The sequence below is a fragment of the Seriola lalandi genome, unplaced genomic scaffold, assembly GCF_002814215.2.
Source record: "Seriola lalandi dorsalis isolate HSWRI2012SDOR001 ecotype SW California unplaced genomic scaffold, Sedor1 jcf7180002053712, whole genome shotgun sequence".
Taxonomy (NCBI): Eukaryota; Metazoa; Chordata; class Actinopteri; order Carangiformes; family Carangidae; genus Seriola; species Seriola lalandi.
In genome coordinates, this window is record NW_019524265.1 from 307,808 (window position 1) to 328,822 (window position 21,015).

Here is a 21,015-nt window from a genome sequence, read left to right on the forward strand (position 1 = left end):
CCCCCCCCCCCCCCCCCCCCCCTCGTCGACGGACACACACACACGCTCGCTCGCGCGCGCAAACACACATCCGAGTCTGGACCGCCAAATGAATGAGCAGTCAACACATCCTGCGCTGTGAAAATGCGTCTCGATGTTGCTGGATGGTCCACTGTGCAAATGCAACCGTGTGACACATTTCAATGGGGGATGAGAGCGCGGCCGCGTCTACGGCGGGCGTGCGTGCGTGCAGCTGGGTAAAAATAATTTTGAGGTGGGCGCCCTTCGAAGGTTGAAGGCACACATGTAGGGTATGAATGGATAAAATCACACATTGCTCAGGTGCATATCATAAGGTGATTTCTTTTTTGAGAGGGGGTATATAGCACTTGGGGTGGTCTACTTACGCACTGCCTCCTTTTTAGGGTCTAGGGCACTGGCAGTCTGCTGAATCTGGCCTATTTTGTTCTGGAGGACCCAGACCCGTTGGTTGGTGGTAATGATGTCGTTTTCCAGCTCCTGAAATAAGGAGCAGGCGTGCCGGGCCAGGTCGGACAGCTGTCGCAAGGTCCGGGACAGAACCACGTTACTGATGGCACACAGGTCCTCGAAAAGCAGACCTTCATCGTTAGGGATCTGGTGCCTGCACAGAAGCTGCGGCTCCACAATCCTTTTGGCGAATGGCATCTTGCACGCCAGAAATAATAGGAGTTGTAAGCCAAGTGTAAAATCCCACTGCCTAGAAGAAAAAGGGAGAAGGGGGAAACAGACAACATCCAAATATATAAATCCACGAGAAACCCGATGAGGTTCAGGCCGACCGCGCGTTATCCCCGGGCGTCAATCCAAAGTTCCCAGATTCTCCTTGAGATCCTCCATCCTGCTGCTGGTTTCAGGGGATCACTCACACTCCCGCTCACACACGCACACACATGCACACACATGCAGGACACAGCTAAGCTCAGGTCAGCGGTGTGAGGATGCGTGTTGAGTCTGCGATCATGGGTTGCCTCCGTGCTGCGTCAAACCAGCCAGAACGAAAAGGAAACACCGCTCAAATCTTTCAAAATAAGAACCTGGACCAAGTGGAACTATAAACGGTGAAGGAGGAGGGGTCTCTAAAATTGATTGTCGATGACAAAACATAAAACAACAACATACAGAATATCGCCAAGTGGCTCAGCTTTAAATACGCCAATATTGTTTCGTACCCAGTCTGCGCACCTTAATCTTTTATTTTTCAAATCTGTCTTTGCCTTTCCGATCTTATTGTGGTCATTTTTCTGGGGATTGTTGCAGCCTGTCTCTGTGGCCTGAGCAGTGTGCTGGCTGAGAGGATGAGAGAGAAGACTGAGGTAAAACCCGGAGCTGTGGACACGTGTGGACAAGGAACGGTCCTGAACATCAACTTGTAACTTTTGCATCATGACAGCAGGACACCCGGACAGGAGCGTTTCATAACAAGACGACAGACTCATTTCAGTTCAGACTTTTTCTATTTGACCTTGGTGTGGGTGATAAAGTAACACTGAGGATGTTCATTTCACTTCATTTTCAATATCAAACTGTTGCACATGATACAACAACCCCTGGACTGAGAATGGAGGTTCAGTTCAGCTCTATATAGTCAATCTTTGCAATATCATAGGAGCTGACCTCCAAGCAGCACACCTTCATCACCTTCAACTTTGGAATTTCACACAGCTAAACCTAATATTGAAATTGTCACTGTATCACAACAAGTCTATCGGATTAAATTATCCAGTATGATCTGCAAACATAATGTTTCTGAGGCCGTTCACTAATAGAAATATTCTGTTTGGGCTCCTGGAGACGCCTGGGCTTCTTAACCAGCCTGCATACTGACCCCAAACCACAAAACTGTGTTGTTTAAAAATGGTCACAATCTGATGGACTCTATGGTGACAGGTGCTGTTGACCGTCCAACCATGATAAAGATCTTGAAGTAATTAACAACTGAAGAATTACACAATGAAAACACAATAATAATAATAAAAAAAAAACATCAGTACCAAAGAGTGGGAGTAAAGACACAATCCAGTGTTTCCAACAGCCTAGCAGCTACATGTAGTGTGCATATAATTATGTTTCAATTTTCTGGTATAAAAAGAGATTTAAGAAAAAAAGAAAATCCATGATTGTAAATTTCTGTCAAATCTGTTTCCTTCCTTTCTAGTAGAAGACTAAAAAGCAGTACAGTACAAAATAGAATTTAATGCAACACATACAGAATAAACCATCAGAATATGATGCAATGCACACTTCACTGTACAGTATATGTATGGTCAAACACTGTGGCTCTAAATAGTTAAACTGTAAACTTCTCAGAGCAGCTCACCTACCGCAGGGACCTATACTGTAGCTGAACGATGTCCAGTTTGTTTGTTTTTTTTTTTTTTTTTGCTGAATGTCAGTTTCCAGAATGCTAAGCCCGGCTGTTGTCTCATCCATTCACGGTGATTAGCCTATAGCCTCTAGGCTGAGTCTGTATATAGACATGTCGGCAGTAAACTTGCTGTTGCAGCAAATTTGAGGCAGCGCAGATTGACAGTAACCCATCATGGACCTCACTCTGAGCTGCCAAGAACACATCATTGTAAATGTATGCGTCCCAGAAAATAAATCATACAGTGATCATTTAAAACAAGCAAAGGAAAACTGATGCTAGTGGGAATGAACCATATTGTGACTGTGTGAAATTCTCCATGGCTTTACATTTTTCTATATAACTTGAACATTGCCCTCCCTTTAAACGTGAGGCATGTTCACCAAGTGACATGTTAATATCAAAAAGATGTCAAGTGAGCTCAGCAGTACTGGGAAGTAATGAAGTAAAATTACTCAAGTACTGTTAGGTACAAATTTGAGGTACTTGTTCTTTACTTGAGTATTGATGTTACTTCATGTTTCCAAAGGCAGACCCCGGGCTTTACTTCTAACTCCACTACATTTATGTGATAGTTGCACTTATTTTGCATATAATTTCTCGTAAAAAGAATCATGATGAGCTTTTGAAATGTTAGGCGTTCTTCAGTGGAAAAAAAAACCTGATCAAGTCACTTTATTCAAAGTCACTTTATTCTTTTATGAAAAGTGAAAGAAAAACACAAAAAACTGCCATCTTGGGGGAATATTTCAACCTGTTGTTCAGCATAGTGAGTACTTTTATTGTTGTAACTTTAACTACATTTTTTTTGATAATACTTTGGTACTTTTACCAAAGTAAGATTTTGATCTCTAATGAAGTATGTTTAAATTGCTTTATTACAGTGCTATTTTTACTTAAATAAAGGATCTGAGCACTTGTTCCTCGACTGTGGGAAATAACTCTGAAGAATCATAATTTTTCCTTCCATTATTTTAGTGAACAAAAGGTAAAAATCTGTCATTGTATTCTCTGTTCACAACGTTTCAATCCTCTGACCTTCATCTGGTGAAATTCATCAAAATGGCTCCACGCAAATAGCGTCATGTACAGTTTATACTAACAACAAGTGGAGGCTTATAATCAGAACTTTGTAAGTGCAGTTAATTTCAACAGGGATCAACAACAAATTTGATTTGAAAAAAAATGTGAACTTTATGGAGATTGATTATTCCAGCTGTTTCCACAGGAAGGCACTGTTGCATTCAAGTTAATGTTCAGGGAGGCAATGCAGGTGCTCTGAGTGTATTTCCAGCTCTGATAGAAACATGATCAATGAGAACGAGGATGATGGCACTAAAAGCACAAATTAACAGATAAATGCTTCCAAGAACAAGCCGTGATAGAGTGGTAAACTGAGGCCCGAGTGTTGAAAGATTTCCTGAACTGATGTTACGTTGCTGCTGCTGCTGCTGCTGCTGCTGCTGCGGATACAAAAACAATTCTGATTATTTTTTATGTTTTTATTTTATTGATATTTTAGTAGATTATTGATTTGTTTGTAGCAGAGGAAGAGATTGTACTGAGTAATCTATTAGTGACGGTAATAAATCTAAATAATAATAAACCTTGCCCTCACAGCTGATTTCTTATCAACACTGTGGTGCGTGACTTGCATTTTGTTTTGTGCTCGGAAATCCACCGCCACACGATAAGAAAGTTGGAGGCTCGTCTAATGCTATATAGTTCCTCCGTTAATTATAGAGATGATAATAACTTTATTTGTAGCAAACCTTTCAAAAATAAGGAATAAAAGAAGGAATAAAAACTAAATTAAATCTGAACATAAAAGATAAAACAAGAAACAGAACAAGGAAAACAATCACAACAAATTCCACCAGTTGAGAAAAAGCCTTAAGATTAAAATTGGTTTCAAGAGGAGATATAAAAGCTCGTCATATAATATTTTTGGTGTCTTTCATGTAAAGGTGCAGAAATTTTTAGTAAAATGCCATGATAGAAATTAGTTTCCACTTGATTCATTTACAACATTCATTGTAATTTATACATTAGTCATCTTGCTTTCGTATTTATAACATCTGACTTTTCATTTTATGCCAAAAGATTTTGATTTGCATTCTCATGTTGACAGGCTGAAAGCCAACAGACACCTTGTCAGAGGAGCGTATTCACTCACTATGCACAAATGTAACTAACTGTACACCTTTGTCTATTTTGCGACTGATAATCTATCAAACTATAACATAGACTCCCACGGTGACGTTCACTGTTCTATCTGTACATGAAAACTCAGATACACCCACAGTTATGGCTCTGCTGTCCAAAGGCCAAGGCAGCACAGAAGGTTATTGAGACTGTATAACTGCACAGTGTTCCTCCTTCTCAGAGTTAGTTTGTGTGTGTGGATGGTGCTGAAGCAGCCAAGATGTCTGCTAGGATTCTTGTAACGTTGCTGGCTGTGTCCTGCGCTGTGTCTGCTCAGTCAGACCTGGAGCTCAAGGCGAAGGAGTTTCTGCAGAGGTTCGACGAGGAGGCCACTGCGCGTATGTACCAGTACTCTCTGGCATCATGGGCCTACAACACCAACATCACAAAGGAGAACTCAGACAAACTGGTAAGCACCGGGGGAAACATCTGAAAGGTGCCCAAAGATATTGAGCATGTGGTTAAATGAAGTAAAAAAACAGACGTTGTGTAAATGACTGATTGACATAATTTGATGTGTCTGTTTTCATTCTCTGCAGTCAGAGCAGGGGCAAATTTGGGGCAATTTCTACACCCAGATGTCAGAAGAGTCCCTGAAATTCCCCATCGACCAGATCAAGAATCCAGAAATCAAATTACAGCTCATCTCCTTGCAAGACAAAGGCTCTGGTGCTCTGTCCCAGGATAAGGCTGCACATGTAAGACAGCTTCTCCATGTTAAATGTCTTTCTCTTACAGATATGTCTTAAAAGCACATTTCTTTCATGTTTATAAAAGCTGCACCTTCTGGACTAGTTGCTACAGTAGTTTTGAGTTAGTTCCATCACTTGTATTGATCAACAAATCACATTTAACCTTGTGTTTTCTTTTCAACCTGCCTGCAGCTGAGCAAGATCATGAGTGAGATGAGTACAATCTACAGCACAGCAACAGTGTGTCTGATCGACGACCCCCTTAACTGCCAGACTTTGGAGCCAGGTAAACTCTGTTATGGCAACGTGGGTTCCTGCTGCTGTCAGGCAAAGTTAGTTAGAGCAGTTTATAATTAACATGGACACTGAGAAAAGGAAAATGGATTTTATCAAAGTTTTTGAACAAAGGTTTTACCAAGATCCTGATCATTATAATGTTTAGTTCTTTCATTTCAAATTCGGCGAAAAACAAATTAAATACATAAATAGTGGTGGAAAGCAGCAAAGTACATTTACCCATAAGTGCAATGTAATTTCCTTTTTATACTTCTACTCCACTACGTTTTAGAGTGAAATATCATAATGAAATATTTTCACTTGCACCTGAAATATTTTCTACTACAATTATCTGACAGCTGTAGATACTTTTTACATTAATATTCTACATGAAAAAACAGTCTGATGAGCTTATAAAATGCAATGCATTGTTAAAAGTAGTTTAATTTATAATAATGCATATTTTGTAAACTGATCATATTTATAACTAGCAACTGTAGTTGTCAGATTAATGTTGTGGAACAGAAATATCAGTTATCATAAAATTGAAAAACTTGAGTAAAGTACAGATACCTCGTAAGTGTACTACTAAGTGAAAGTACTTAGTAACATTCCACCGCTGTTTTTTTTTCTTTTAACAGAGTTAATAAAAAAAAAAAGACAAACATTTATCTGAGATGAATGTTCTCCGTCTCTGACTTGCGGACTTCTTCTGTTTCCAGGCCTGGAACACGTGATGTTCAACAGCCGAAACTACTCCGAGCGTCTGCATGTGTGGGAGGGCTGGAGGAGAGAGGTGGGGAAGAGAATGAGGCCTCTGTACGAAGATTACGTGGATCTGAAGAATGAAGCTGCCAAATTAAACGGTGATACATTCAAAAGAATAATATGCCACTTGGTGTGGGATTATTGTGAGGATGTGTAATATATTTTTAATGTGCTACAGATGATCTCAGTCCTGGTGCTTTTGTTTGTCTCGATGAAAACTTTAAAAGCTTCCATATAACCCAGTGAAAATACTTTGAATCCAGACTATGAAGGAACTATACAGATATAAAACTGTAGAATGTGGATGGGTGAAGATAATGTCTGATAGGAAAAATACACAGCTGAAAATGTTGAGTGATCGTACCGGCTGGATCCTCCCAATAACTTCATTGAACACAGTTAACAAACAGCTGATTACCCACCACAGTAGCCTAGCATGGGGTTCATCACTGTCAGAACTTCAAACCACACAAAACAAAGACTTTTGTAAACTGAACTGTGTCTGTCTCACACTTTCTTTTTCTCTCTGAAACACACACAGGTTTTGAAGACTACGGTGCTTACTGGAGATATAACTATGAGACCCTTGAGGATGACATTCGGTACAAGTACACCAGAGATCAGCTGATGGATGATGTCCGTTCAGTTTACAAAGAGGTACGTCTAATATCCAGCCATGCCAGTGGATCTGGCTCCTTGTTGGACGTTTGTGTGTAAGATTATTGATTTATACATTAGCAGGCTCCTTGTTCTGAGGAAAAATGTAAAAGAAATTATAAAGGCAGAGTTGGGCATTTACATTACAGACGTTTACAATATATGTGTTTAATGAGAACTTACATTTCTCCATCACTGTGTATGGGACTGTCCTGTTATCAAAGGTTTTTGGAAGACAGTGGCACTTCATGTTTCTCATATTAAACTTCCTTTGCTCCTTTGTTATGCTTCCTTTGTAAATTTCCTACTGTGTGTTACTTTGAGAGGAAAAACACTGAACATCTTTGTTATCTGAACCCCAAATGTGTGTGTTGGAAAAATCCACTCTTAAAGACTCTAAAAAAAACTTCCAAGCTTGTGTGACACCGGTTCAAAACAGAATAAATACAATGGTTAAAAAGGAGAAGAAGAAATAAAACAAAAGGGTTTTTTGGGGGTTTTTCACAGATCCTGCCATTGTACAAGGAGCTGCATGCCTATGTGAGAGCCAGACTTATAGAGGTCTACCCAGGACACATTGATCCGAAAGGACCTCTGCCGGCCCACCTGCTGGGTATGTTGAGGAACTGATCAGTCACGTGCATCAAACGCAAATATTAACCCTGCTGATATCACTGACCATAAACTTGTTTTTGTAGTGAAAATGATTTCTGTTGAGTTTGGGACAGAAATTCTTCACTTTTATTTTCATCCATAGAATACAACTAACTTGAAAGTCTAAAAGAGGAAGTAAGAAAAGCAGAACACAAACAGAAGAGGAGATTGGAAAATCCCTTTGCTAAATATAGAGATAGATAGTAATACTTATTGGGAGTAGCCTCACACACATGATCCACACCTAATTGCGCAACAATACTGTGTAGCAGTAGAGCACTGTAACTCAGGTGTGCAAAAGTAGTATAACATCATCATAAATTACATTACAAAATGATCTTACAGTGCATCGAAGAGCTGTAGTTATGAAAGATTGTATATCACATTATAAAAAGTACAGCTTCAGAGCAGAGAGTTTCCAATGATCGTGGATGTGTATGAAGTATGTCTCCCTCTGTTGTCGAGGTCTCATCACTACCACTTTGTTTATGTTAGACTGAACAGAATGGAAAAATCAGAGTGACAGCTTGTGAAAGCTTGAAGTATGTATTTTAAAGCTGTAAATTGTTCATATCATGTATATATTAAGATGACTTTCAGGGAAATGTTATTCAATAATTTGGTTGTTTAAAGGTAACGATACAGATAGACACTATTACGAAGGAAAAAATAAATTCAACAGATGTAATATAATGTATATGATCGACTGTAGAAGAACCTCTCTGTGTCTGCATCTACTTAACTTCAAGTGAATAATAATAACCTTTTGTGCTGATTATTCAGGTGACATGTGGGGGAGATTCTGGACCAACCTGTACTCTCTGTCCGTCCCCTACCCTGACAAACCAGATATTGATGTCAGCAAAACTATGGTGACAGAGGTAGATACAATTAAGTTGATTCTGTTATTCTGTTTGTATATTGAATAATATAAGAGACAAGAAATGCATGCAGTGTTAAAGAAACAATAATCCTGAGTCTACCAAATGTCACTTTAAACTTCAGGGTTGGACTGAGCGTAGGCTTTTCGAAGAAGCAGAGAAGTTCTTCATGTCTGTGGGCCTGTACAAGATGTTTGACAACTTCTGGAATGACTCCATGCTGGTGAAGCCTGAGGATGGACGCAAGGTTGTCTGTCACCCCACAGCCTGGGACATGGGAAACAGAGAGGACTTTAGGTAGGATCCTTTTTTTTAATGATATACTTTATTGAATACACACACATGTACATGAAGTACTGTCTTGAGAACAAAGAATAAAAATGAAAAACAATGAAATGACAATAAATAGAAATAAAACAATACATTTAAGACATTAAGACATTAAAAACAATATAATCATTTACAGTTTTAATAACCTTATTAATAATCCAAGATTTAATGAGTGCAGTTCACATTCTTTAATATTGGCAATTGACAGCTGTTGAGATGATTCATGTGTTTTTGTGCTGTCCTAAGAGTAATCTGATTGTAGATCAGGACACCAGAGCCATAAATATGAACTTGCTGGAACAATGCTGCTGATTGATCTCTGAGTCATTCTTTCCTGCTGATAAAGATAAACAAAGTCTTAATGTTGTCAATTATTAATCCATATAGTTGCCCCAGCACAAACTCTTTAGGAGGTTTCAGTGTCTTTAGCAATAAAGTTTGTACAAATGCAAAATCAAAGTCAGTCAGGTTTTCAGTCAGTTTGGGTTAAAATTACTGAATAAAACTTATTGTCTATGAAACCATGTTACTCCACCTGTCCCTTTAGAGAAGGACATAATTCATTTTATTGAACCTTCAGTGTCATATCTGACTCATCAGATCAGATGTTATTGCAACGGCTGTTTTATTGGTACAGTATATCTGATATGGTATCTTGCCACGTCTGTATCACACAATATAACTGCTGACAGCAACACTTCTCCCATGATGCCTTCAGGATCAAAATGTGCACCAAGGTCAACATGGAAGACTTCCTCACGGTGCACCACGAGATGGGTCACAACCAGTACCAGATGGCTTATCGCAACCTGTCCTACCTCCTGAGGGACGGAGCCAACGAGGGTTTCCACGAGGGTGTGGGAGAAATCATGTCTCTCTCTGCTGCAACGCCCAAACACCTGAAGAGCCTGGATCTCCTGCCGGCTGACTTCTTCTATGATAACGGTACTGCTGATGGATGTAGATAACACTGACAGTTGTCAAACCAAAACATAGTTATAGTAATAGTTTTATTTAAAAAATAATTAATTAATTAGCACCACCCCCATTAGTTTCCACCAGAGTCAGCCCCCAAGTGGCCAAAACATCAGTTATTGCAGGTTGAACTTTTGAGTTGAACCCAGACTAGTTTTATAGCTTCATATATGACAAAGCTTTGTTGACATATTTAGAAATCAGAGAAGCAACTATATTAATGAACAATTGACCTGGCAGAAACCCATGGAAATCACTAAACTGGAGATACAATATCAAATTTTGAAAGGTCTGAGATCACTTTTCCAGAATGAGAAGACTTTTTGACCCCACTGTAGAGAATCTGAATTTGAAAAAGTAGGTCTGACTGATGTGTCTTTGGGTCGCTGCCCTTGAATGACATGCAGGATAAGATTAACCTCAGCACTGTTAGGGCTACCTAGAAAGACCACATCACACCTGTATTCACCTGTTTACTGCATAACATGACCTGCAGTAATCTCACTGAAACGTCCCAAAAAAGAATAGTATTCCTCAGTAAAAATTCATTCAACATCCTTACCACAAAGCTTAACGCCTAAATGTTGCTTCGGCTTCAGCTTTCTGATCTTTTCCCTCTCTATATCACAAACTCTTTTTGTTTATTTTTTGCCTTTCAGAAACGGAGATCAACTTCCTGCTGAAACAGGCGCTCACCATCGTGGCCACACTGCCATTCACCTACATGCTGGACGAATGGAGGTGGCAGGTGTTTGCAGGGAACATCTCCAAGGACGAATGGATGAAACGCTGGTGGGAGATGAAGTAAGCAGAGACCTATAAATGATCCAGATAATTTATGTAGTAAATTATAGAAAACATCTGTTGACATCTAATATCACTGTAGTCAAATATGGTAATGACATAAAAAGTGGACATACTGCAGGCAGATTTAAAGCCTGCACCAGTGCTGACTCTCTGTTGTCATGACAGGAGGGAGTTGGTAGGCGTGGTGGAGCCAGTGCCAAGAGATGAGACTTACTGTGACCCGCCCGCTCTGTTCCACGTATCCGGAGACTATTCTTTCATCAGGTAACGCTGCCTCTATAAAGCTAAACTTCACGGAAATAAAAACATAACACCTAACTCCAGCCATGTTGATTCTGGATCGTCTTGAAATCTGTGTTGCTGAGAGTTATGTTTTCAGTTCTGTCTATACATTCTCAGAGAAATTAGGTGGAAAGAACAAGTTAACTGTAGTTTTTAGAGCAGAACCATTTCTTAAATCCTTAACATTTAAAACAGAGCATTATATACAGTATATATAGTCAGTTTCAGGTCCAAATACACTTATACACTTAAACCTATTCTGTTATAGTAGCAAATTCTTCATGTTTTTTTATCACAGTGGTCAGTTATATGTATGCTAGTTGTTGCACTAGAAAGCTACTTACTGTAAAGAAAATTGTCCCAGTTCTGCCATAAGACATCACCCATGTGTGTGCGTTTCTCACTGGTTGTGAATACAGGTACTTCACGAGAACCATCTACCAGTTTCAGTTCCAAAAAGCGCTCTGCAAGGCATCCGGCCACACAGACGCCTTGTCTACATGTGACATTACAGGTTCTACAGCAGCAGGAACCAAGCTGAGGTACGACCGACTTCCAGTTCCTCTTTCACGTCTGTTCAGTTGTTTTCGTCATCCATGTGATAAACCTGTACATTTTCTGTTTGAATAGTCCATGTACCTGCATGAAATTAAGAGAGAAATAACATCTCGTTCATCATCAACATCATCATTAGCAATATTTTCTCCTAGGAATATGTTAGAGCTGGGACGGTCCCAGTCATGGACCAGGGCTTTGGATACGATATCCGGTGACACTAAGATGGACGCCCGCCCCCTGTTGGACTATTTTCAAAAACTTCACGACTGGCTGAAGGTAGAGAACAAGAAACACAACAGGATGGTAGGCTGGGAGACAGCAATAGATCCATGTGAGTACAAAAGGTTATTACCACCATATTTACCATTCATTTTCTTAAAGTAATATCGTGTTTGTTTAATCCATACAAAAACCGAAATGCAAAAACAACATGGTTTTATGGGTATTTGTGCTAAGCTAACCCTCTTGTGGCTGGAGCTTTATATAAATTGTGGAATTAATATTCTCATCTAAGTCTTGCTAAAAAATGAGTAAGCATATTCCCCAAAATGTTGAACTCTTCCTTTAAGCTTTCCCGCACAGCACATCTATCTGGGTTGAGTGTATTTATAACGTTGTATCATCTTTATATAGTGTTTGAATCCAAACCAAACAGTCAATTGAACACCTTTTGATAGATCTGAAAAGCTGCCCCAGAAGCATATAATCTGTATCTGTGGACATACAACTCTCTCATCATTACGTAACAACTGTGACTAACACTTGATGTTACTTCTAGCAACTGAAGTTAAAAAAAAATTCCAGAGGACTTTTTTGAGGAAGTGGAAAAAACCACACAAACTTAAGTCATTGGTGTTTTCATGTCAAATATTTACACGATCAAATCACATTAATTTATTAAAGCAAATAAATGATTTGATTTATTTACAGATTCAGAGTATGCCATTAAAGTGAGACTAAGTCTGAAGGCTGCCTTGGGCGATAACGCTGTGAGTATTATTCATCACTATTAGAGGTGTTATTACTGTAGAGTTACAGTATCTGATTTCACATGAAAGTAAAGTGAACTGCAGTGTGTTTGATATCATGGCAAATAGTAATGAACTAAAATGTTTTTCAGTACGCCTGGAATACCAACGAGCTGTATCTGTTCAAGGCCAACATTGCGTACGCTCTGAGGCAGTACTACATGCAAAAGAACGAGAGCCTTCCTTTCACGTCAGTATCAACTGCGTTAACCTAAAACTATGACAACACTTTATTTTTTGTTTTCCTTACTCTTTTGTTATTCTGTTTGCACCTGCAGAGCAGAGAACATCCTCACATATAAAGAGACTGCCAGAATCTCCTTCTACTTTGTGGTCACCAACCCAGCAAATCCCTCTACATATATCCCAAAGACTGATGTGCAGGCTGCCGTCAGGTGAGGCACAAGCTTCGCTCAGCATGCAAATGCATTTTGATTACATACAGTATATTCCAAACACTGCAACACACTTGTTTTGTTTTACCCTGTATATTTCACAGACCCCCTTAGCCGCTGTAATAGCCTAGCTTATTATATTTATTTGGAAGGATTTTTAGTCACACGATCTCCAGTCCACCAATTTCTCAACAACTATTGAATGAATTACCCTATTTTGTTAAAACTCATGGTGCCCAGAGATTGAATCCTAATGACTTCGGTGATGCCTTGACTTTGCAACATTAATTTCCTCCTCAAGATGAATTGTAATAACTCAAGGTCCATTTCTTTGGTTTATGACCAAATACCTGAAAAATGTATTCTCATGAGCCTCAGCTGTACTTAGAGTTTAGTGCTAATTAGCAAATGTTAGCATGTCACTATGATAAACTGAGATAGTGAACATGGTAAACATTAACAACTTAACAGCAGCATGTTAACACTGTCATTGTCTTACTGTATCTATACACACACACACACAAACACACATATATATTTTTCAAACATAAGGATTTGAGTTCAATTTCTTGCTGCTATAGTTGATGACATTTAATAAGTGTGAGCAATAATAAACCCATTTCATTGTTTTCATTATTGATCTCAGGTTATCTCGAGGCCGAATCAACGACGCCTTCCAGTTGGATGACTTGACGCTGGAATTCTTGGGTATCCCAGCAACACTGGCCCCTCCCGTGGAGCAGCCGGTGGAGGTGTGGCTCGTGGTGTTTGGAGTGGTCATGGGAATCGTGGTGCTAATGGGCATCTACCTCGTCGTGTCTGGTGTCAGAGAGCGCAAGATGTGAGTTTGGTCTCCGGACTCGTCACTAACATGTTAGACCAATTACTTGCACGACTGTGAGACATGTTGTGTTCCTCTCTGTGCTTTGTAGGAAATCTGCGAAGACAGGCATGGAGAATCCCTACGATGCATCCGTTGAAGCACAAACTAACAAAGCCTTTGAGGACAGTGATGACGAACAAACTGGATTCTGATTCAGCGAAGCACAGAAGAAAGGTGTTCAAGAATAAGAAAGCGAAAATTCTTGATCTGATAAAGCCTTTCCCTCTTCCACCGGTGCTGCATGGCCTCTCATCAAACATCAACATCTCTTATTGTGTATATGTGTAAAGGTTTTAGTTTGTCTCTCCTTGTTATAGTATAGTGAATGCCCCTGTAAAAAGTGCACTTGGTATACCTCCATGTAAATCCACTTAAACTGCACAACTTTGATATACTAATATGATATTTGTGGTATAATAAGAAGTACAGCTTAACATATACTTCACTACACTTAAGTTTATTTTACTTTTCTAGTTTGATATACCATTAAGTGCAATTAATCAGACTTTTTTGTAGAAATAGAATAATTTTTTTTACCATGTACTTTGTGTATATTTAAATTAACTAATGTCTTTTGAACAGCTATTAATATAAATTGAATAACTGAAAAAACACATATGAAAACATTATACTTGAAATATTAATATTAATATTAAATGTCTGCATTAAGAAAAAGGGTGTATTTAAATATAATTTTTATAACTTAATGAGATCTCAAGATAGCACAGTCAATCTTACTTAAAGGTGCTATATGTAAGTTTTTGCTATTGCTACATAGCCAATGTAAACATTAACAGCTGTTTACTCATTGTAGAAGACACGTTGCGAGTACAGCGATAAACTTAATAACTTTACTAGAGCGTTACTATAGCCCTTTTAAGTGTTGTCAAGTGTATTTTAAGTTGTATTATTATATCATGAACACACTAAGTGCAAAATTAGTCAAAATAAAAGTTAAAGTACAAAAGTCATAGCATTCTTTTGAGTACAATATATTTTACTCATAACAATATAGGTCCTTTCAGACAGTACATTGTTTTTTCTATTGTTGCTTTCAAATTGTATTTTGTGATTTGCAGAACATTACGTTTGTATAATTCAAAAATATCCAACCTCATTTTTTGCTGTATTCAGTAAAAGGCTATGACAGTCAGCCATTTTTATAATAATATTTCACACTCTTGGTCCTAAATTTCAAATTAAATGTTGTAATGCACATGTGGTAGATAGGTGCATAAGAAAATGAAGTCAGGCAAAACAAAGTATTTGGTTACCACATATAGCCAGTGCTAAGTTTATTGAAAATGTAAGTCTCATGTATATTACTGAAATGCTGCATTTTCAAAGAACATGGTAATGACAGTGTGTGTGGATTCAACGTGTTCAATTATTGTAACATACACAAAATACACAGTTGACCAATGGAAGCAGTTTTATTTCTTATTTATAATATGTGCATGTACAGTTTGGGTGGTAATACATCAGTAATATATCTGTACATGTTGACATTATACGATCAAAAGCATTAAGTACAAGCTTAATATAGCGAGTCATTCAGAATTCAATTAATGTTTGTGTTAATTGGATTCATGTACATAGTTTATATGACACGTAATTTTTCTCACATCTCATAATAATGTACATTCAAAAGTGTTAAATAAATAAAATTATTATCACATCAACTTTTTTTTACTCATTTTGAATATATAAAGTTACATACACAAAATATTCATGCATGTAACAAAAGTTTCACTTTAAACAACAACAACTGATTTCCAAAAAAAGATCTCACATATCTAAGTCTGGACCACGCACACACACATACACACAAATGTTTTGAATTAGACATAGTTGTATGATACATATCTACGCACTTCTGCAATAGCAGAATTTGACACAGTGACCTTGGTTTCCTTTACTGGACCAGATATCTCAAACCACAGAGCTCCCCTCATGTTTTTCTTAAGTTTAACATCAACTTCAAGACCCAAACAAAAATTCACAAGAGAATTTTGAATGTTAAACTGACTTGACTAAGAACTGTGGATGCACCTGAAGAAAATGACTCTCCATCACTTCTGAATGATAAAGAGGAATGTGTGCTCTTCCTGCTGTCCATCCAGGGTTTGCATCCTCACCACTGAGTCCGTGTTGAGTATTTGGATGAACCATCCGCGGTGCAGCACTGACTCAAACTTTGTGCGATTTGAAGGGACGGTCTTCATGTAGAAGACGAAGGAGAGGGTGCTCTCATCAGACTTGGAGATCTGCTTCAGCTTCTGCTTTTCGCACGTCTACAACGACAAAAGTGTGGATTACTTTGCTTTCTAGTATCAGAATTCTAATAATCAACTTGTTTAACTCACGTTTAAATTGAAAACAAAACAATTTCACTTCAATAGTTTTAGTAATATACTGTACTTCTTACTTCCCTGAAATAGTAGTAGGGTTCGATGGTTTCAGGGATGAGTTCCATGAACATTTAACCAAATTTAATACTGTTTTAAAATTCTCTCCTATTTAGAATTGAATCATCTTTCTTGTAATCTTATTTAATTTGGGTAAGTTTTCCTGCATGTGTGTATTCACAGCATTCTTCTTTTTTTTATTTTATTTTATTTTATTTATATCGCACAAACTCATAACAGAAGTTATCTCAAGACTGCACTCTTTATAAAATAGACTCTTTATAACGTATGTGTATGCAGGTTGGTTTGTGCGTGAAATACACAGTATTGTTTGGATGTAACATGTTAAGTTGTTTTATTCTTTTTTGTGTTTCCTTTTTCATTTTGTTCTTGTAAAGCACTTTGTAATCTGTTGTTTTGATAAGTAGTAGTGGTAGCGTTATTGCAATCTAATACAACAGTCCTGTAATAAATCCTATATGACGGTTATAATGTTGAAACTCTTTTAGAGAGCTGATTAGTTTTGAATGTTCAGATACATTGTTCATAACCATGGCTGAGTCTTGGTGGATAGGCTTTATCTGTTTTAAATGTATGTAATTTTTTTTTGTATTCTTTATTCAGCTTATTGTCAACAAATTCCCAAAATCAAGAATGCATTAGTCTAATTTTCACTTCGAAGTTGTAAATCATTTTTAAAAGGGACAAAGTAATTTCCTAAAAGTAGTTTATACCAAATGTTACTAGTTGTAACTATACATAGTGCATTTGTTGGGACTATTTTCAGAGGCGGATTAGTACACATTTGGTGCATTATAGTAAGTATTTACAGCAGCAGGACAGTGTATGTACGACTGACTCTAAATAACCTCTTGAGGTTCAACACAATGGAGCAATAGAACAACAGTGTCGTGTTTTCAATGTCAGTGGTTCATCTCTCTTTCATCATACTCAACAATTCAACATAATTGTTACCTCCACTTGTAGGAACACCGTCTCTCCTTCCTTGCAGCACCTGAGGAAACAGTTGGAGCCGGTAAAGTTTAGGACCACTGGTATTCCTTTGAAAGACCTCCCCATAATGGTTGACTTGTAGTGGTAGATGGTGATTTTCTCTGGATAGACATGCACACAATATAAATAAACAAACAAACAAACAGACAAATAAATAAATAGAAATGTTATTACTGCCATTTAAATCATTCAGGTGATTATTTCGTACCATGTTGCTCCGTGCTGCTCTCAATGACTAACCTGGATTTGGGGAAGCATAGATGGTTTTCTGCGAGCAGAGACCTCTGAGATATTGGTGGGTGGCCACATGTACCACTGAAACATTTTCCCGCTCGACCTTGTCCTTTTTGAAGGTGCTTCCTCTTGCAACTGAAAGAGAAGCAGGGAGCAGTCAAACAGAGCGCATATAGTAAAGTTTATTACATATAAGATATATATCTATATATCTATATATAGATATATATGACATATAATTAATGTCTCAGTTCCACCGAAGAAAAACTTCCCCAACAGATGGTTTCATTTCATTAACTGGTCAGGTTAAAAGGGAAGAGAAGGGAAGAGAAGAGAAGAGAAGAGAAGAAAAGGGAAGAGAAGAGAAGAGAAGAGAAAGGAAGAGAAGAGAAGAGAAGAGAAGAGAAGAGAACTTCCTCACCAAGCGTCACTGTGCTGGATTCTGCCACCATGACGACGTCATTGTAACTACATCCTATCCCATTACATCCCTGACAGGGACTCCCGGGGTTGCAGGCCCTCCCTTTCACCACAGAGACGCTGGTTTTCTTCATGGTGACGATAAGCAGATCCGTCTTCTCTCCGTTCTCCATAGTTTCTCCTTCGCAAACGTCCTCCTGCAGATTCCCATCCTCCTCGACTTCATTCTCCTCCTCCCTCCTCATCTCCATGCTGAATCTGAGAGTTGTGGATTCCATGGAGACGGGATGTAAAGTGTCTGCATCGCTGGAAGGCTGCTCATTGTGCTCTTTCACCTTGGCCGCCTTGTGCACCTTCTAAAGAGATGGTAGAGAGAAACGGACGTCGGGTCAGATTGAGCATTGACAGTGTCTTTTTCTGTCGGACACTTTATGTGTTAAATTCCACCTTAAACCACAGAAGTACATTCAGAACCAGTGAAATATTTGGACAAAGTGCGTCCAAACTTTTTACTGGCACTGTATTCTTCACTGTGTTCTTCCACTGGTCAATACCTACATGTAGACAGTGCAAAGTCATGTTATGTTGACCTACTTCCAGCGCAATGCAGTATCATTTAATATAAAAACAGTGTTACCGTAGTAATCTAAACCTCAACAATTGATGTCATGTGATAACACTATAATACAGCCTGCTAATAACATACAGATTCTTACCGATACCTAGTGTAGGTATGGTGGAAGACAAAACAAAAGTATGGGGAACAAGGAAGTAATGACTAGACTTTTCAGAGGAAAGAGGTAGAAAGAGTGAGAAAGGTAAAGGGAAATGAAACTTAAGTTTGAAAAAACTGGTCATAATAACCTTGTTGTTACTGTGTGATTAAAGAGTAATAAGGAGATAACAGCCTCAGAACAGTCTTCTTCTTACTCTGTAATGTAAAATACAAATTGTAGTTTCACTCATTAACAAACATTACTTGGGTCTTTAGGAGAAAATAAGGTGCCACCACACTCCTGGGTAGGGTACGTCTTCTCAGATTAAAAGACCGAAATACAATAGAGAAAAGAATAAAGTCAAGACAGTGGAAGCCCATGAACTCACCAGCATTGGATTACCGTCAGCTAGCATCTGTGCTAACTCCTCAGGTGTGAGAAGCTGCAGGTCTACGCCGTTTATCTGCATCAGTTTGTCTCCTCTCCTGCAATGTTTGGGGTTTCGGAATGATAAATGACAAAATATTAAAATAGTTTCCATAAATTTTTTGTTGATCAAAAAATCTATTAATCAACTAATAATTTCAGGGCGAATTAACATAATTAAAATCATTATTTACTATTTATAAACACTATTATAACGTATGCCTTATTAGAAAGTGGTATGTTCTGCTGGCACTGACTGAGCTTTGAATTATGAATCAAAAGATTTTTATTGACTCACCCTCTCTTCTGCAAGGGTTTATGTTTCTTTTTTAATGTTCTCTCTGATCTTGTTTTTGTTTATGTGCCATAACTGACAGCAATGAGATGATTATTTTACTGTTTTTATAAAAAATTTACTTTTAGAAATCCCATATCTTTTGTTTTTTTTCTATGTCCTTTCTATGAGAGGGGTTAAAATTATCATTGTCAGGGTCATTTTTTAAAAGCTTTTTATGTTCTTTTAGAATCCTGTGTCTTTTTGTGATTTTTATTTGTTAATTGATTTTTTTTAGCTTATTTTCGGAGGGGCTTCAAAAATGCCATAAATAAATTGATTCCTATTCTTGATTTTTATTTTAGTATAACACAAGAAATTAGTTATCCAATCTCAGAGACTGGATACGTTTTCCACAAGCATTGAAAAAAATGTATTATTCACTGAGAAAACTTGGGTTTGCAATGAAAACAAAAAGTCGGATAAACAGTGTCTGAGTCATACCTGACAAACATTTTTTCTCCAGTTGCATTTTTGTACTTCACCACATTTCCAACTTCATACTGGTGCTTTCCGTCTTGGATCTGGTGGACAATGACCACGCCTCCCTTAACTGAATCCTTACATTTAGGAATAAAGAAACAAATTTTTCTTTGAACAAGCAGCATTAGTCAATATACACAATCATATCTTTAACATGTATCTGAAATTTAGCAGTGTTCAGTGTTATAGACAGTTAGGTTTTTTTTTACCCACCCCCAGATCCATGGTGCTGGAAGTGTCCACTCCTGATAATGCCAAAGACTGAAGGCGATACCAGTGATAGTGGCCGTTTTAAAGCCTTTAGTGTGTTTGTGCTTCTGCTTTAGAAAGGGAAGTAGGACTGAAGGGCCACTGACACGGTCATCGATGGGGAACTGATGTCAGAAGAGGAAGTAAATGAAGATTAGTAAATCTTCAATAAAAAGGGGACACAGCGTGTGATTTTGTTAGAAAACAGAACTTGTAACAAATATGGAGGAACAAGAGATGTGTGAATTCACTAATATAAGCAACTTATTTTATGGCAATTTTACCACAATAACTAACAGCAGCAGAGGCCTGACTTTGTCTTTTTTTACGGGATGTTCACTTCCTTTTTTTCACTTGTATACCAATAACAAGACAGAGCACTTTTACAGTCAAACATTAGCATGAAGACACAAAATTTGATTTTGATTTTATAGTCTGTCACAGTAGACATGGGAATAACTGGAAGAAAACTACTTCCTCAATGACAGTGGACAATAAACAACATAAATTTATTCTATGTGTGATTCTACAATCAACCATCCACCTAGAAACTGAAGCGATAATTGTCCGTTCTTCACAAACTGTAATGGTCAGTTTATTTATTGCATTTTCACTTTGTGCCAGTGTGAAATCATTAATGGTATTTTATTAAAGAGGTTTTATTTTATCAGATTATATTGATCTGCTTTTTATAAATGATCTTGTCCCATTGTATTGAATGTGACTGTGCTGTACTTCTCATTTACTGTAGTCGTGTGGCAATCACTCTATGATACGCAGAGGTTCACTCTTATGTGACTGTAATCTCTCCCTGTGCTTGTTCTTCCATATCTGTGTCCACATACTGTATGTATAAAAGTCAATTAGGAAAAAATTAGGATGGACAACACAGATTCCGAGCTTGAAGGCACACGCTTGACTTTGGAAATAGTAAGTAGACCTTGTGGTGAGAAT

General features: G+C 38.0%; 3 protein-coding genes and 1 long non-coding RNA gene across 4 annotated transcripts in view; 1 reads left to right on the plus strand and 3 right to left on the minus strand.

Moving 5' to 3' along the window:
• The window catches only part of nhsb (Nance-Horan syndrome b (congenital cataracts and dental anomalies)), a 50,719-nt gene extending 49,876 nt beyond the window's left edge, over window positions 1–843 (minus strand). The window contains exon 1 of the mRNA XM_087172764.1: window positions 387–843. Coding sequence (XP_087028890.1) covers window positions 387–666 — 280 coding nt within the window. The 5' untranslated portion in view covers window positions 667–843. The remainder of the gene's footprint in view (window positions 1–386) is intronic.
• Window positions 844–4,796: 3,953 nt separating this feature from the next.
• Window positions 4,797–14,744, plus strand: ace2 (angiotensin I converting enzyme 2). The gene is made up of 18 exons (XM_023401677.2): window positions 4,797–5,000; window positions 5,131–5,289; window positions 5,476–5,569; window positions 6,282–6,425; window positions 6,869–6,984; window positions 7,492–7,597; window positions 8,422–8,519; window positions 8,644–8,816; window positions 9,568–9,794; window positions 10,484–10,628; window positions 10,797–10,895; window positions 11,333–11,455; window positions 11,624–11,802; window positions 12,402–12,460; window positions 12,592–12,689; window positions 12,778–12,894; window positions 13,541–13,735; window positions 13,827–14,744. The coding sequence occupies exons 1-18, from the start codon at window positions 4,812–4,814 to the stop codon at window positions 13,927–13,929; spliced, it is 2,424 nt and encodes an 807-aa protein (XP_023257445.1). The 5' UTR covers window positions 4,797–4,811; the 3' UTR covers window positions 13,930–14,744.
• LOC147819398 (uncharacterized) lies at window positions 7,703–9,800 on the minus strand. The gene is made up of 2 exons (XR_015436955.1): window positions 9,668–9,800; window positions 7,703–8,786 (listed from the first exon to the last, which is right to left on the minus strand). It is a non-coding gene; the product is annotated as an uncharacterized LOC147819398 (long non-coding RNA).
• A 447-nt stretch (window positions 14,745–15,191) lies between the features above and the next one.
• Window positions 15,192–20,111, minus strand: LOC111651667 (uncharacterized). Its single transcript, XM_023401678.2, has 7 exons — window positions 20,026–20,111; window positions 19,774–19,889; window positions 18,958–19,054; window positions 17,855–18,209; window positions 17,440–17,568; window positions 17,161–17,300; window positions 15,192–16,071 (listed from the first exon to the last, which is right to left on the minus strand). Exons 1-7 carry the CDS (start codon window positions 20,035–20,037, stop codon window positions 15,850–15,852), a joined length of 1,071 nt encoding a protein of 356 aa, XP_023257446.1. The 5' UTR covers window positions 20,038–20,111; the 3' UTR covers window positions 15,192–15,849.
• Between the last annotated feature and the right edge of the window lie 904 nt (window positions 20,112–21,015).

What these genes read in the sequence shown, in the direction of transcription:
- LOC111651667 (XM_023401678.2), bottom strand. An exon ending in GGAGAAAAAATGTTTGTCAG is followed by an intron (nt 19,055 to 19,773) that starts GTATGACTCAGA and finishes CAAACATTGCAG; the next exon opens with GAGAGGAGACAAACTGATGC. An exon ending in CGGTGTTCCTACAAGTGGAG is followed by an intron (nt 16,072 to 17,160) that starts GTAACAATTATG and finishes TTGTCGTTGTAG; the next exon opens with ACGTGCGAAAAGCAGAAGCT.
- ace2 (XM_023401677.2), top strand. Translation starts at nt 4,812, where the DNA reads ATGTCTGCTAGGATTCTTGTAACGTTGCTGGCTGTGTCCTGCGCTGTG. An exon ending in CTGCCAGACTTTGGAGCCAG is followed by an intron (nt 5,570 to 6,281) that starts GTAAACTCTGTT and finishes TTCTGTTTCCAG; the next exon opens with GCCTGGAACACGTGATGTTC. An exon ending in GGAGACAGCAATAGATCCAT is followed by an intron (nt 11,803 to 12,401) that starts GTGAGTACAAAA and finishes ATTTATTTACAG; the next exon opens with ATTCAGAGTATGCCATTAAA.